Consider the following 16,912-nt stretch of genomic DNA (forward strand, 5'->3'; position numbering starts at 1 on the left):
GGAGGCAAGAGGCTGACTCTGTAAACCGCCTAGAGAGGGCTGGAAAGCACTATAAAGTGGTATATAAGTCTAAGGGCTATTGCTAGCTGGGAAGGAAGGAAGGAAGGAAGGAAGGAAGGAAGGAAGGAAGGAAGGAAGGAAGGAAGGAAGGAAGGAAGGAAGGAAGGAAGGAAGGAAGGAAGGAGAAACAGAAAGAAAGAGGGAAAGAGAGAGAAGGAGAAGGAAGGAAGGGTCAAGGAAAGAAGGAGGGAAAGAGAGAGAGAGAGAGAGAGAAAGGAAGGAAGGAAGGAAGGAAGGAAGGAAGGAAGGAAGGAAGGAAGGAAGGAAGGAAGGAAGGGCCATGGGGGTCACAGTGGTTGGAATGCAGCATTGCAGGTTTATTCTGCCCACTGTCAGCAGTTAAATCCTGTCCAGCTCAAGGTAGACTCATCCGTCCTTCCGAGATGGGTAAAACGAGGACTCAGACTGTTGGGGGACAAGAGGCTGGCTCTGTAAAACGTTTAGAGGGGGCTGTAAAAGTACTGCAAAGGGGTATATAAGTCCTATGGCTATTGTCACCCTTGGCCTTCCCGTGTCTCTCAGCGGCAACCATACTTTCTCTCTTTCTCTCTCTCTCTCTCTCTCTTTTGGCGGAGGCTCGAGAGGGGAGGAGATCTCGGAAGAAGATCCCCAGATCGATATCGCGACCGTCCAAGACATGCTGAGCAGCCATCACTATAAGTCTTTCAAAGTCAGCCTGATCCACAGGCTCCGCTTCACCACGGACGTCCAGTTAGGTAAATCGGTTGTTATGTGTCGGACGGGCCTTTCCCCCCACGGGCCCTTTTGAAGCCTCTCCGGCTCTGCCCGGCATCCGTCGGCGACCTAATCTGGGGATTGGCAAACTCCTTGAGATTTGGGACCTTGGCTCCTCACCAGACGTGGTCAAAAGAGGGCAAACGATAAGACGCTGTAATTTAAAAAAAAATATTCTGGGGCTATCACGGTTAAGGCATCAGGCTAGAAACCGGGAGGCCGTGAGTTCTAGTCCTGCCTTGAGCACAAAGCTGGCAGGGTAGGGTGTGGGGGGACAAACTCGGGCCAGCCACTCTCTCTCAGCCCCAGGATGGTAGCAATGGCAGACCACTTCTGGGGGAACCTCGCCAAGAAAACCGCAGGGAGTCTCCGAGAATCGAACACGATTGGAGCAGGAGAAAAATAAAACAGAGAAAACGTGTAAGCTCCATCACTCCCCAGCCCCCCACCCGGGACCCCAACCACGTCGGCAGGGCGTCCCGCTCCAGACAAAAAAGTGTTCCTGCTGCTCCTTTCCCAGCTTCATGTCCGTTTCAGCAAAGAGGGTTCTTGTCTTGGGAAAGCATAGAGTTTGCCAGCAGCCCCCATCTTGTGCTGAGATTGTGCGTTGGAGGCAGCTGTTTGAACACACAAGCACAGGAGGAGGAGGAGGAGGAGGAGGAGGAGGAGGAGGAGGAGGAGGAGGAGGAGGAGGAGGAGGAAAGAAAATATAAACTGTGGCCCTGTCATCTATGGAGATTCTGTGTCAGTTTGTCTGTCTGTCTGTCTTTCTGTGTGTGTGTAAGAGACACAAATGTGATACTTATTTCCTGAAAAGTTAAAGCCACAAAGAGGATTTCTGTTTTCCTTTTTTCAGTTTTGTTGTCCAATGTTGTTTATTTTCCTTTGGTGCAAGTTTTCATCTTGTCTTCCTTTCCTTTCTCCCTCCTTTTCCTTCTCTCTCTTTTCCTTCCCCCCTTCTCTTTTCCTTTCCTTTTTCTCGTTTTTTCCTTTCTTTGACTCTCTTCTTCTTCTTCCTCTGTCTTTTATTTTCCTTTCTTCTCTCTTCCTTCCTTTCCCTTTCCTTTCCCTTCCTCATCCCTTCCCTTCTTCCCACCCACCCCCTCCTTTTATTGTCTTGTTAAGGAAGGATTTATACACTGGAGTTGATGGAGGGCAGCTTTCGGCCGTGTTTTCTGCTCTTGAGCAAACCATCTTGGGGTGGTAGTTTCCTTCCAGGGAAGTTTGACTCATTTGTATCTGGAATCTGTCAAGAAATAAGAGCTTGAAAAGGTCATGACAGATCACCAAAGACAAATGCTTAACCCAGCAAGTCTTTCTGTCTAGAAACAAATAGCTTTCGCTTGTACTGAAGTGAGGAAACAATCCAGCTGGATTTGTGCAAGAGCTATTCCACGTTTTATCCTTCTCCGTGAGATCTGTCTCTCTGTAAAAATTGTATTTATGTTAATTTTATCACCCCCTCATACAAAGTTTTGTTTTTTAAAGGGTTAGCACTTAAGAGACTTATATACCACAGGATGTAATGCTTTGCAGCACACTCTGGGTGTTTTACAGTGTCCTCATATTGCCACCCACCCACCCAAGCAATCTGGGTCCTCATTTGACCGACCTCGGAAGGATGGAAGGCCGAGTCAAGGAATGGAAAGCCGGTCAGGATCGGAACTCCAGGCTGTGGAGCCTTCAATGCTGCTATTCTAACCACTGAGCCACCAGGACGCCTTGGTCCTGACCCTGGAGACGTTGTGGGGGTCTGGAAGAAGGGAAGGCAGGCCCGGGTAGACAATAGCAGTGAGCCGGAGAAGGTAAAACCCTCTGTTGGGAGTGCAACCACTTCCCAGCTGAGGGGAGAGCTTAAGCAAGAAATCAGCCTGGATTACATAAACACAAGAAGGCTACATATGAAACACACACACACACACAAAACCCAGAAATGCTTATCACCTTATCTTGGCTTTTCCCAGGTAAAAGCTGCCATTTGGGGAAATCCCTGTATAGCAAGCAGAAAGCAATAAAGTAGCAATGGGATATTTGAAGCTCAGGGCTGAACTGTGGTGTCCTTGGTGTTTTCTGAGCTTGGTTAGCACTGGCTAACCAAGTGGGTGAGGAAACGTCCACACTAAAACAACCAAGTTCAGGGAGCACCAAGGAGTCCACAACATTAAAGGGGTTAGTGTGAACTCTACGCATGTGGGTCTGATTGTTCAGGCCGGAAACCATCATTCCTCTTAAACCGGCAAAAGAATACTTGTTGGAAAGCACCCAGCTAAGCAGGGAGGAGGAATCAAGCAGGGAATTAGCCTTGAATCCTTGCGCAGTCATAAGAGACCCAGGACTTCCCCCCCCCCCCCCCCAATCTTCGCAGAACCTTATCAATCTGCTCCCAAAGGAAGACAAGCAATCTAGGAAGATTCCTGCATTACAGGCAGAAAGCAATAAAGTAGTTAGCTTGAGCCCTACACATGCAGGTTCGATTGCTTGCTCCCGACAATCCCGGAACTTAAGTATAGCATGTCAGCTCAGACTCGGCCTGCAAACATCGTAAAGTATTGTTCCAACTGTGTGTTTGCAACAGCAGGCAGCAAACATTTGTGGGGGGGGAGAGAATAGGCAGCCCACCTCACAAAGGACGCACCATCGGGCCAAAACTGGTGCGCCCGCGATGGGCTGATAGGCGCTGTAATAGATGGGAGCAGCTCACCCTCCACCGTTTGCCGATAAAAATAATAGAAAGTTTCAAGTGTTTTTCCAGGCGATAAAGGCGAGGCGGGATGGGAGGAAGGGGCCGACGGTCTCCCACCAAGATGGTTTCCCCACCCGGCCAGCCTCGGCCTCCTTTTGTGTGTGCGTACACACACACACACACACACACACTGGTGAGCCAAGGAGCCTCCGTAGCAAAAGATTGATGCCACGAGAAGTGACCTTGGCATGGAGTAGCAGTTGGTGATGTATGTATGAGCATCTCCCGGCTAAATGGGCCCCGATTTCTACGGCTAATATACATGGAAGCCCAGAACCACACTCTGGATGGCAATAAATCAACAGCCACTTTGGGTGTCATTTCTGGTTTATATTCTACTATTGTTCTATCACTTTAATTCATGTCACTATCATCTGTTCATCTGGAACAGTTTTATATAATTTTCCACTGGAGCTACCTGACAAACCCGATCAAATTAACACGGGCGCATTAACAGGGTTGACTCCGCCGCAGCACACATTCGAGAAGGAAACTGGAAATGAAATGAAATGTGGTCTCTCTCTCTCTCTCTCTCTCTCTCTCTCTCTCTCTCCCTCTCTCTTTTAAGATCGAAAGAAAAGAACAAAATCCAGCCGCCATTTATTTGTGCTTGTTTATTGTAATCTATCGAAGGGAGGGAAGATCTGGTTGATTAGCATGATAAAGGGTGTCTTCAGTTTGTTTTGGGTTGTTGTTTTTTAATCAGCCTTATTTTGGGGCTGCTTGTGGATTTAAAAACAAGCAAACCATTTGAGGAGCGAACACCAGCTGCTGGCCCTATTTTTGCAAGGGAAGAGAGATGGATTTTGAGCCCTCGTGGAGTGAAAATTTGCGATGAAAGAGTCCCTTTTCCTAATGAAGGATCCGGTGCTGTTTTCACACCCCTGGCATGCTTTGGGATTCTTGACGTGAAGGGTAATTGGAAGACGGTCCTTGGTGAGGGAGGGGTAGGCCCCAGTGACAAATTGTGCGGCTTGATTAATTGAAATGTGCTTCTCTAGTGGCCGGAGTCTATGACAGACTCCCGGAGTGGTCAGCTTCCAAATGAGAGTTACGCTACACTTGGCACCTGCAGGAGCTAAAGTTAACACAACACGGGTGTAAGGTTCCCCTCCTTCCCTCCAGTGTCAGCCCAGCGCTTGGATCCTCCAACAAACAAGAGATGCAATCGAAAAGAAGAACACTTGCAGCGCAGGGGTCCTTGGTTGTTTTCTTGCAGATGTTTGGTTACCCAACTAAGTGATCTCATCAGCGTTATAAGGAAGAGGGGTTTGCAGGGGGGAGGAGGAAGAGGAGGACAACTGTGAGGTCCTTAGTGCTCTCTGAGCTTGGCTGATTTCTTGCAGACCTTTCATTACTCACCTAGGTGACCTCATCGATGTTAGAAGCAAGAGAGGTTTGCAGAGAAGAGGGGGAGGAGGACAACTGTGAGGTCCTTAGATCTCTCAGACCTTCTCAGCGTTAGAAGCAAGAGGGGTTTGCAGAAAGGAAGAGGAGAACTTGCGGGGTCCTTAGCTTGGTTTGTTTCTTGCAGATGTTTCCTGTTCTTTAGAGAGTTATTCTCCAGTGTCTTCTTGATAGTAAGTTAATACGTGGTTTGAAGGTTCTATTCTTAGGTTCAAAATGCGTTTCTCTCACCCTTATGGGCTATGTGACATAGCTCTTGGCTATTTAGAGAGAGAGAGAGAGAGAAAATTACAGCATTGTCTTCTAAAATGTGGCGTGGTCCCTCCAAAATTTTTCTCACTTGCATCAGGAAGCAACTCCAGTTTCATTTCAGGCTTCTAGGAGTGGCTTTAAATAAGATTTGCTGCTGTTTCTGATCTTTTTTGCTGGGTGTGGACAATCGGATGGATGTCACCCCTGCAGCTGTTTTATTGAAACCTTCATTTATCTGTTCGATCGCCTTCTCTTTGGCTGCCCAAAAGGCTGATGAAAATGAGCGATAAAACACACATTTTACTAACGAACGAGTCAACTTTCTTCAGACAAGCTTCTAATCCTCACAACATCCGCTTCCAATTTTAAATAAAAAGCAGCAGGACCTTTCTTGGCCTTCCTCAGACTTCCTTTTAGCCACAAAGCTTTGGATTGAGACAAAGAGAAGGGGAGAATTTCTGCGAGGAATTAGATGTGTTCAGGGGTGGGATTCGACCGGTTTCCACCGGTTTGAGCGAACCGGTTGCTATACCGATGGAATCCCACCCCTGGACGTGTTGGATGCGAAACCTTGTTTTCTCCACAATGTTTTTTTGGGGGGGTTGCAATCAATTTGGCAAAATGGACTGGAAATAAAGAGGGGCTCCTTAGCCATTTCTGACTTCTGTTTTTTGCCCATCCAGGACCTTTATTATTATTATTTTCCTTCTAGAGAAATACAAACGACCAAAAAAGAAGAAGAAGAGGGGGGGAAAAAATCGGGTGCGGGAAGAGCTCCGGCAACATTTTGAGTCTAAACAAAGGAATTGCCCCCCACCCTCACTCACCCTTCGTGCTGCTTTTTAAATACTCTTGATTCCTTTGGCCTATTTCGAGGCTAACCTTGACCTGTAACTCATGACCTAAAAAATGTAATTACTTTTAAGTCTTTCCCCTCACAGCTGCCATGATGAAAAAGTGTAGCGAGGGTGAGGTCTGGTCACTCATGTCAACGGAGAAACCTTGTAATTGTAACTTAAGCAATGAGACGCCTGCTTGGTTGCAGCTCCGCACCTTAGCAAGGTTGTTGCTGTGGAGAAGAGGGTTGTGTTGGAAGGGGGGGGGGGTCCCAACCATAATAGGATCTGTAATAAATTACACAGCCTCTTGGGAAGTAAATTAACTTCTCAGGTTGGTGTTTGGGCAGGTTGGAATAGTAGAACGATGGTTTAAGTCTTCTTTCTTCTTCCTCTTCCCTCTTCTTCTAATTCCTCTTGCTCATCCTCCTTATCCATCTCTTCTTCTTCCTCTTGTTTCTGTTTCTCCTCCCTCTTCCTTGTCCTCTTCGCCACCTATTCTTCCTCTTTTTTCCTTCTTTCTTTTCTTTTTCCTCTTGTCCCTTCTCCTCTTTCTTCTCTTCTTCCTCCTCCTCCTCCCTCTTCCTCCTGTTCTTCTTTTCATGTCCTCTTTGCCACTCGCTCTTCCTCCTCCTCTTCTTTCCTCCTCCCCCTCCTCCTTTTATCTCCTCCCCTTTCTCTTTCTCCTCCTCCTCCTGTTCTTCCTCTTCCTTGTCCTCTGCCTATTCTTCTTCCTCCTCCTCTTATCTTCTTCTGCTTCTTCTCTCCCTTCCTCCCCCTCTTCTCCTCCTCCTCTTTCTCCTCCTCCTCCTCCTCCTCCCCCCAACATAAATACACATATAATGCGGGTAGTTATTAACATCTCTCTCAGTGTGAAATGTCCCTTCCTCCCTTGACTGACCTTCTCTGGGTCTTCAGGTATTTCAGGCGACAAGGTGGAGGTAGATCCTGTGACCAATCAGAAAGCCAGCACCAAGTTCTGGATTAAGCAGAAGCCGATCTCCATTGACTCGGAGCTCCTGTGCACGTGCGACCTTGCCGAAGAGAAGAGTCCAAGTAAGCCAGCTCTCTTGCCTTTCTGGGGCCCTTGTCTTGGGGCTCCCTCGTCTCTTTCCCCTAAGGAACCAAGGGACAGCCGGACGTGTCCGCCAAGACTCCCTTAGGCCACCTGAACCCGGCTTGTCAGAGTCAGCCTGGAAAAGAGCTCCCTGGTATCTAAACCAGCTTCCCCAACTGAGCTCCGGATTGGTGAATCGGGCCCCAGAATTCCCAGAGGACTGGAAAGTTGAAGGGTGCCCTTCAGACGGGGAAGAGGGGGGGAAGAGGGAAGGAGGAGAAGGAAGATGATAGTGGTGGAGGAGGAGGAGAAAGAGGAGAGGACAAGGAGGAGGAAGAGGAGAAAGAGAAGGAGGACGAGGAGGAAGAACCTCCTCTCCTCAATAAGGAAACCAAGAGACAATCCCCAAGAGCCGTAATTATGCCGTATCTGGCTGATCACATCCCTGTCTATACTTTTTGGAGCGTGTCTTTCACTTCAAATGTTGGAGGAGTCCCCAGAAATTCGGAGCCAACCATGTAGGTTGCACATGACTTGAAAGGAACTTTGCTGTCCACATCAGTCCCGCCCAGGAGGACCAAGAACAAACCTGTCAAGTTCCTCGTGGGAATTAAGTCACAAATCCTCCTTTGGCACAATATAGTACTGTACCTAGAGTAGCGCAAGAGACATTCTTGCTTCTAGGAAATTCAAGTAGTAGGGAAGTACTTCTTTCAGGTATTTTTACTATTCTTTACCCCCACAATAGTTGAGTGATCATCTCCTCCTCCTCTTTCTTCTTCTTCTTCTTCTTCTTCTTCTTCTTCTTCTTCTTCTTCTTCTTCTTCTTCTTCTTCTTCTTCTTCTTCTTCTTCTTCTTCTTCTTCTTCTTCTTCTTCTTCTTCTTCTTCTTCTTCTTCTTCTTCTTCTTCTTCTTCTTCTTCTTCTTCTTCTTCTTCTTCTTCTTCTTCTTCTTCTTCTTCTTCTTCTTCTTCTTCTTCTTCTTCTTCCTTCTCCTCTTCTCCTCCTCCTCCACCACTATCATCATCTTCTTCCTTCTCCTCCTTTTCCTCCTCCTCCTCCTCCTTCTTTCTTCTCTTTCGTTTTCTCCTCCTCTATCTTCTTCTTCCCTCTTCCTCCTCTTTCTTCTTCTCCTCCTCTCCCCCACCTCTTCCCATTAAACAAAACCTGGCTCTTCTCCACCTGACAACCATCTTGGATCATCCTCCCGCGACGGAGCTGGCTTAAAATTGAAAAACCCGCATATCTTTTTCTTCCACATGTTGCTTTTGAACTCGGGGGCGAAGGGAAGAAGGGACATTTCACTTTTCTTTTTCTTTTTCTTTTTTTTGAGGCTGGCGAAGGAATGACTCCCTCTCTCTCTCTCTCTCTCTTTCTTCCTCACCCTCCTTGCGATCCTATCAGCAAAGTGATCGATGTTTGCCTCAGAGTTTACATCAAAAATTATTCCCGGGTCTTCCTTCGAAAATGAATTATGGCAGAAGGAGTGAGGCCGAGGAGAGATAAAAGGTGTTTGGAGTTCTGCAATATATTTTGTCGTTCCCCCTCCCCACACACACACACTTCCCAGGTTTTATCTCTTGTAACACCACCACCGTCCTCCCGCTCATCTTTTCCGCCACAGACAGCCAAAAAGTGTCACAAACGGATGGCCTGTAAGGGTTCCACCCCCCACGGAAACACACCTCTTGCTCTTTTGTTAAAGACAAGACGCCTCCTCGGAAAGGGATGAACCCCCCAGGCTGATCGTCAACTTGTTTCCTCGGCTTGCTCAGCCCGTGAACTGCACAAAAAAAGGTTTTGCAAATTCTTGGTTTTTCCCAAATAAGGGCATCCCTGAGCCCAAATAAATCAGCTGTCTATCAAATCAAGATGGTTGCATTTAATTCACCCAACCTCTGTTGGATCTCGGCACCAACCAAGCTTGGAGGCGGGGGGGGGGGCGCTGCTACTACTACCCCCACCCCAAAATCTGCCCCCAAATTTCTAGATTCTTAATCCTCAAAAAGAATTTGGCCATCGGGTTCCAAGATCTCACGCAATCCGGTAAGCAGAGGTGGAGGAAGGAAAAAACAAAACATTGAATTTTCAGGAGATTATCGTTCGCTCCCAAGATTTTTAGTCAGAGTTGTTTAGGTTGACCAAATTTTGATCACGGGATGCTGTAAGGATCGTTAGCATGAAAAACGGGTCATAAGTCACTTTTTTTTTCAGGGCCGTTGCGTTGTAACTTTGATTGGTCGCTAAATGAGGATTACCTGTTATATGATAGCCATCCTTATCTAGGGTCTACCCCATATCCGGGGTCGCAAGTGAGAAAATACTTCTCAGCGTTTCGACTAAACAGCCATCTTAAATATTTCATATCTCTTTATTTAAAACATATGTTGTGCCATTGAGCCAAGTCTCTCTCTCTGTGTTTCCCTTCCTTTCTTCCTTCCTTTCTTTTTCTTTCTTTCGATTTCTTCCTTTCTTTTTCTTTCTCTTTTTAATCTCTCTCTCTCTTCCTTTCTTTTTCTTTCTCCCTTTTTCTTTCTCTCTCTTCCTTTCTCTTTTACTTTTTCTCTTCCTTCCATTTTCTTTCCCTCTCTCTCTCTCTCTCTCTCTCTCTCTTGCGTGTGCTCTTTTTCTAGTTTCTCTTTTCTGATGCATTGGCTGTTGCTAATGAGAGGCCCACTCGGTCAAGAAAAATGCAGTTTATATAAACAAAGCAAAGACGTTGAAATCACTTGAAAGAGCCAGTAGTATACATCATAAGATCGGAGGGGGGGGAAAATAGACACGCATGGTTGGACCTCATTCAGAAATTTATCATATCAAAAGAGGTTTCATCTTTTGTTGGTTAACGGTCTATTTCAAAGCCACCCCCAAGGAAAGCAGCTGGCAACGGTTTCAGAATTATACTTTTCCTCAATGCCATTCTGGGTATAGCAATAGCCCTTAAACTTATACACCTCTTTGCAGTGCTTTTATAGCCCTCTCTAAGCAGTTTACAGAGTCAGCCTCTTGCCCCCAACCATCTGGGTTCTCATTTGACCCACCTTGGAAGGAGGGAAGGCTGAGTCAACCTTGAGCCGGTCAGGATCGAACTAGGCAGAATTAGCCTGCAATACTGCATTTTAACCATTGCGCCACCACAGTAATCCTCAACTTACGATCAGAGGTTTTGTGACTGTTCAAAGTTACAGTGGCACTGAAAAAAGTGACTCACGACCATTTTTCATACTTACGACCTTTGTAGCATGGTCACGTGATCCAAATTGGGCCCCTTGGCACCCGGCATGTATTTATGGACGGTTGAACCTTCTTGGGGGTCATGAGATCACCATTTATATCCTTCCCCAGCCGTCTTCCAACAAGGAACATCGGTGGGGGGAGCCGGATTCGTTTCACGACCCCATTATCCACTTAAGAACTGCAGCGTTTCATTTTACAACTGTGGCCAGAAAAGACCGCAAAAGGGGCCACAACGCACCGAACAACTGTTTTGCTGAGCAATTGAAATTTTGGTGGTCCATCCATGGTGGTCATAAGTCAAAGACGACCTAGAATCTAGTCCACTAAAGTTCAATCACTCAGTTGGCACCAGATAAGAGTCAGTGGAATTCAGGAGGGTTTGGACCTTTTGTGGGAACGTAATGATTCCAAGCTGCTAATATGCTTAACTCCACCCTCCCAGGCTCTGCTCGCTCTTCTCCTTCAGAATCGGTTTGAACCGATGCCAAACCCGCTTACGAATGGCCATTATCTCTATTCGAACCTTCTGCAACCTTCTCCTCTTCGAAGGGCATCTTTTAAATCAGCCTCTGCTTTGAACCCCCCAAAAAAAAAAGATTTTGCCAATTTTGTTGGAGGAGGGGGAGGGAATTGTTGCCTCTTGTTGTTAAGAAGGAAGATTTAAGCCTTCATAAAATCAGCTGCCATTTTTATAGCCCCCAGAAAGAGGCCCTGTGTCTCAATTAAGAACACATAATATAAAGTCTTAAGGAAGCCCCATAATAAGCTTTAATGTGATTATATCCCCAGGCAAAGCATAATTTAAAGGAAACCTGATTCTCTTAATATCTCGTTAACGTTATTAGTGGGGGAGGGAAATAAAAACAGGTTGGGAGCCAGTTCCAAATACCACTGTCCACCCTAGAATACCGTAGAATGGAACCGGCTCAGGGTCAGTCCAAAAAAAGGTTGGGTCAACACACACACACACACACACACACACACACACACACGCTAGCATCGTATCTTCTTGGCTAAACATCCAAGCCAACCACGTAATGGTGGGGGGACCTCAAGGCTAATTCTTCTTTGATGAACACCGCCAACCTTGTGATCCGGAGCTGGGCCTGGTTTTTGATCAAAGCCAGCCTGTCCTCGGAACCTGACAGCCATCAAAACATCAAGAGAGTTATGTTATGACATCACATCAGGCTCCTCTCCCTCGATCAGCTCTTTCCCGGCCTCGTGGCGTGCTTGCCAGATGTGCCAAAGTTGCAGCATCTGGGAGGCTCAGCCAGCCCAACGCGAGGACAAAGTCTCGGCCTTCCTCGTTCGGGGCGTTGGGGTTTCCCGCTGATGTTTTTTTTAGTGGATGTGGAAAGGCGTGGTTTCGTTTCTGTGATGTCACCGGAACGGACACGCCTTGTAGCAACGCCACTCAACACCCCTGCTCCTCCAGGTAGCACGCAGCACCAAAGGCAGCTTGCTTTATCTTTCTCGCGCCCGACCTAACTCCGAAAATACTAAACTGATAAAACAAGCAACGAGTTATGGAGAAAAACTCCTTTGAACAGCAGGCCCCTTCGAGAGTTTTCTCCTCCTCCTCTTCTTCCTCCTCCTCCATTTTCATCTTTGGTTTTACTCTTCTTCCTTTCTTTCTGTTTCTCCTCCTCCATCTTCTTCCTTCTACTCCTTTCCCGCTCCTCTTCCTCCCCTCTCTCTTCTTCTCTTCCTCCTCCTCCTCCTGTTTTCCTCCATTTTCCCATTCTTCTTCTTCCCTCCTTTCTTTTTCCTTCTCCTCCTCCTCTTCATCTTCTTCCTTCTACTCCTATTTCCCCTCTTCCTTCTGCTCCTCCTTCATCTCTTCCTCCTCCATTTCCCTCTCCGTCCTCTTCCCTCTTTCTTTTTCCTCCTCCTCCTTTTTTCCTTTCCTCTTCCTCCTCCTCCTCCTCCTCCTCCAGTCATTTAATTGCCACCCTGGTGGCTCTCGGGTGGGAAGGTTTCCTCTCGATTCCCATTCCATTGTTGTGCTGGGGCTTAACAGAATGTTAACCTGGTAATAGGCGCAGGGCTTTTCCCATTATGAGCCTTGCTATTGAGTGGTTCTGCATGGCTAGTTAAGGAGGAGAGCCAGAAGATTAATGAAAGCTGCCTCAAAGCCAGAGGATGGAGGAGCAACTCTTCCCCCGAAGAAGGCATATTAGTGCCAAAGCAGAGGACTGCTTCTCCCCCCTTTATTCCCCCTACACACACACACACACACTTTCCCTCTTACCCTGCAACCTTTGAACCCTGTTTCGCTTCAAGAGCTGCCAACGGAACCGACAGTTTGATAGATGCGGCTTCCTGGGCCAGTCTTCTTCCCCCATTGAATTCACCCAGGAAAAAAAGAAGAAGGGTGGGGGGGGGAAACTGCACACACACACACACACACACACACAAGGGCAACTTTCTCCAGCACGGTTTCAGGCCGTGGGTTGTTTGTGATAGCCTCACACGAAAAGTCCCTGATGTGGTTCGGTTTGCTTCCGGGGGGGTGGGGGTGTTCCACGCGCGGATGTGTGTCGAGCCAAAAAGCTCACCTGGGTTACTTTACCCCTGAGTTGTAGTCCGCACAACCGAGGGGTATTGGGATCAAATCGAAGTTAAGAGTCGGAGCAGTGGGGCTTAGCTGCGGGACATCGTAATCCTGCACTTAAATTTGTACGCCGCCCGACCCTTAACAATTCTGGGCGGCTGACTAACAATCAACAGTAAAACCCATAATAATAATAATAATAATAATAATAATAATAATAATAATAATAATAATAGTAATAGTAATAATAGTAATAGTAATAATAGTAATAGTAATAGTAGTAATAATAATAGTAATAATAATAGTAGTAGTAGTAGTAATAATAATAGTAATAGTAATAATAAAAATAATAAGACCACAATCTTTTGTGGTCATCTAAGAGAAGGAAATATTTGCAGTTCAGTGTTGAATTGGGGGGGTCATTGGTGCCCTCTGAGCTTGACTATTTTCTTGCAGACATTTTATTACCAAAGTAGGTAACGTAATCCATGTTAAAAAGGAGTGGGGTTTGAGGGGAGGAGGAGGAGGAGGAGCAGGAGAGGGTCGCCTTGGTGGTTTTCTTACAGACGTTTCATGACCCAACTAGGGAATATCATCAGTGTTATTAGGGAACAGGGTTTGATCTCCTCTTCAAGAAATTAAACTCAAGTTGATTGTTTCCACTTTCACTCCTCGGGATAAAATGCTCTCCTGCCAGTTTCCACCACAATCTCTCACGAAAGGGGAAAAGATCGGAGCGTCAAAGAATAGATCCCACCACCCGCCTACCCCGTTGCAAAGGAGGGGTGTTGAGGCCGCTTATATCGTTAGAAAACAGGCGCTTTGTTTACGATCATGAAGTACGAGGCCTCGATGCTGGTCATTGTATTCTTCGTTTCCCTTGTCCCAGTGATTATCCGGGAGGGTGCCCTGCCCTGCCCTGCCCTGCCCAATTGGTACGGTCTGGGCTTGAGAAGGAAATGTGTAGTGTTTTCTTCCCCCTTATTTACTTTATTACAGTGATTTATATCCTGCCATTTCTCCTGGGGGGGGGTGGAAAAAACCCAACACTTTCCAGTTAGCCCGGCCCTCTTACGGCCCGTCTTACAAAATCTATCAACAGATGCCCTTAACCTTTGGGTAAATCAGGTTAACAGTCTTGGAGGGGTTGAAAAAGGAGAGGGGAGAATATCAGGTTGGTCCATTAGCCTTCCCGAAAATGGGAAGTTAGCGGACCTTCGATAACAAACCCCACGTAGTAGAAATAATACTCCTGAAATAGGCCTGTCTGTTCGCCCAACTCCATCTTGACCCCTAAACTTTTCTAACTCTTTTTCCCCCCGAGTTTCCTCACCTGTAAAATGGGAGTATCATACCATTGCCTTGGCCCAAGAGGGTAAACCCAAATCTGCCGTCCTCTTTCCTGGGATTCTCGATTTGATGTCTTGATTGATAGCCTCCCCGAAGTAGATTAGTCATCGTTTAATAGCAAATCAATCATGAGTTGCATATGAGATTGACCAGGGATTGTTCATTGCTTCATGCTCGGCCCTGGCTAAAGTAAGTCCTTGGCTTATGACTGCAATTGAGCCCAAAATCTTGATTCTATCCCTCTGTTTAAGCAGGGGGTTGGGCTAGAAGACCTCTGAGGTCCCTTCCAACTCTCACTCAGTTACTATTCAAAGCTTCATGCCTTCCGAGACGTCTCTTTCCTGTCAAAAGCAGCTTTTCCACGGTCCTCTTCACTTCGGTCCCTCCTTCTTCTTCCTCTTCCTCTTCTTCTCCTCCCTCCTCCTCCTCCTCCTCCTCCTCCTCCTCCTCCTCCTCCTCCTCCTCCTCCTCCTCCTCCTCCTCCTCCCTCCTATCCTCCTCCTATCACCTTTTATCTCCTCCTCCTCCTCCTCCTCCTCCTCCTCCTCCTCCTCCTCCTCCTCCTCCTATCCTCCTCCTATCACCTTTTATATCTCCTCCTCCTCCTCCTCCTCCTCCTCCTCCTCCTCCTCCTCCTCCTCCTCCTCCTCCTCCTCCCTCCTATCCTCCTCCTATCACCTTTTATCTCCTCCTCCTCCCTCCTCCTCCTCCTCCTCCTCCTATCCTCCTCCTCCTCCTCCTCCTCCTCCTCCTCCTCCTCCTCCTATCCTCCTCCTATCACCTTTTATCTCCTCCTCCTCCTCCTCCTCCTCCTCCTCCTCCTCCCTCCTATCCTCCTCCTATCACCTTTTTATCTCCTTCTCCTTCTCCTCGTATGTACCTACACTTTCCATGGAATCTATCTGTATCTGTCTGTCTGTCTGTCTATCTATCTTCTTCTTCTTCTCCTCCTCCTCCTCCTCCTCCTCTTCTTCTCTCCCTTCTCCCCCTCCCTCCGCCCATTTAATTATGCTGCCCAATTAAAACCTCCTTGCCATGTTCAGATTCTTCTCGGACTTGAGTGGGTCTGACATTTACAAGGCTCGGCTCTCAGGCAGACAATGGTGTGATTGATGAGGTGCAGACGCCGGAGAAGGAACCGTTCCTCGCTGCCGTGGTGGGAAGGATGCTGAGTGCAATTTGGTTTATTTATTATCTCTTCCAAAACACGGGGAAGAGCGGGATTATGGAGAGATGCAGGTTGTAAAATGGACACGATCTGTAGGGTTGGTTTTTTTTTTTTTTGGAGGACCAGGGCTCGACCCCCGTCGTCTTCTCAAGACCTCTAACGTCGCACGCAAAAAAATAAGATACCTTGAAAAGCTCTCCTTCACGATTTCCCCTGCCTGCAGAATCAACATTTCTTGGATCCTAGGCAGGGCAGCATGCAAGAGGTTGTAGGTTTACAAGCCCCCTCCCCGCCTCAAAAGAAACTTACACACAGCCTTACATTGGAAGGGCTGCCCCAAAGAAGAGGGGTGGGTGGGTCAGCCTGTTCTCCAAAAACCAAGAAGGCAGGACAAGAAGCAACGGATGGAAACTGATCCGGGGGAGAAGCCACCAAGAACTAACGAGTTAGAATGATTAATCATTGGGACACCTCGCCTCCAGAACTTGTGGGTGCTTTTAAGAAGAGACTGGACAGCCATTTGTCTGAAATAGTATAGAGTTTCCTATAGGAGATTCTCCACGAAGCAAGCTTTGGAAGTCAATGACAGAATAACAGAGTTGGAAGGGACCTTGGAGGTCTTCTAGTCCAACCCCCTGCGGTTATCCAGTCTCTTCTTAAACACTTCCAGTGTTGGAGCATTTATAACTTCTGGAGCCAAGTTGTCCCACTGATGAATTGTTCTAACTCCTCACTTCTAAGTAGCTTCTCTCCTTAGTTTCCATCCATTGTTTTTTTTTGTCTGGTCTTGCAGAATAGCTGGACTCCCTCGTCTTTGGGGGCAGCCCCTCGAATATTGGAAGACTGCCATCCTGTCTCCCCTAGTCCTCCTTTTCATTAAACTAGACATTCCCCAATGCCTTTCATTTCGAAACCAGGCTCCTGAAACGGCTCAAATCCCAGACCAAGCCTATCCGTTGGCATCGAAGTTCAAATAACCCCGGGGGTCGTAAACCAACCGCCACAAAGCCCGTCTGCCTAGGCGCTCCTGCCCGCCACAGACCGCGCATTGTTCCCTCTGACAGGCGCAAGCCAGATGTGTGTCGCGCATGATGAATTGGACCCCCCCCAGCCTCCTGCTCCTCCCTGCCGCGGTAAAGCGTTATTGGCATCTCTAGGGGGGGAAAAAAGGCCGACTCTTTGGAAAGCTTAAAAATAAGGATTCGAAATATAAGTCCCGCCGTTCTGCTTCCATCAGCGGGAAAAGTGGGAAAGGAGAGAGAAATCACCAGGTTTTTCCGCAGCCCGGAAGAGGGTCAGCTGTCCAAGGCCAGGCCAGAGGGGCCCTTGTTAACCGCCTACCTGGAAGGCAAGGGTGGGTCAGGAGCTGGCCCCCTTTTTGGGGTACCCTCCCCTGGGCTTGGGGTGTGGGGGAGCTGGAGTCCCATGGGGGAAAAAAAAAACCAAATATGCCGTGTAACCCCAAAGTTGCTCCTTTAGACCGGATGTGTCCAAGCTTGGGAACTTTTTA

At 47.5% G+C, this 16,912-nt stretch overlaps 1 protein-coding gene across 5 annotated transcripts in view; it reads left to right on the forward strand.

Moving 5' to 3' along the window:
• The window catches only part of MAPKAP1 (MAPK associated protein 1), an 85,444-nt gene that overhangs the window by 66,461 nt on the left and 2,071 nt on the right, over window positions 1-16,912 (forward strand). For 2 of the 5 annotated variants that reach the window (XM_087944287.1, XM_087944284.1), the window contains 2 exons: window positions 630-776; window positions 6,952-7,089. In XM_087944287.1, the coding sequence (XP_087800413.1) occupies window positions 630-776; window positions 6,952-7,089 (285 nt within the window). The remainder of the gene's footprint in view (window positions 1-629; window positions 777-6,951; window positions 7,090-16,912) is intronic. The other 3 variants (XM_087944288.1, XM_087944285.1, XM_087944286.1) reach the window with 3 other exon arrangements.

Source organism: Notechis scutatus, chromosome 15, assembly GCF_049901735.1.
Source record: "Notechis scutatus isolate UNSWTSFEM ecotype Mainland chromosome 15, rNotScu1.2, whole genome shotgun sequence".
Classification (NCBI taxonomy): domain Eukaryota; kingdom Metazoa; phylum Chordata; class Lepidosauria; order Squamata; family Elapidae; genus Notechis; species Notechis scutatus.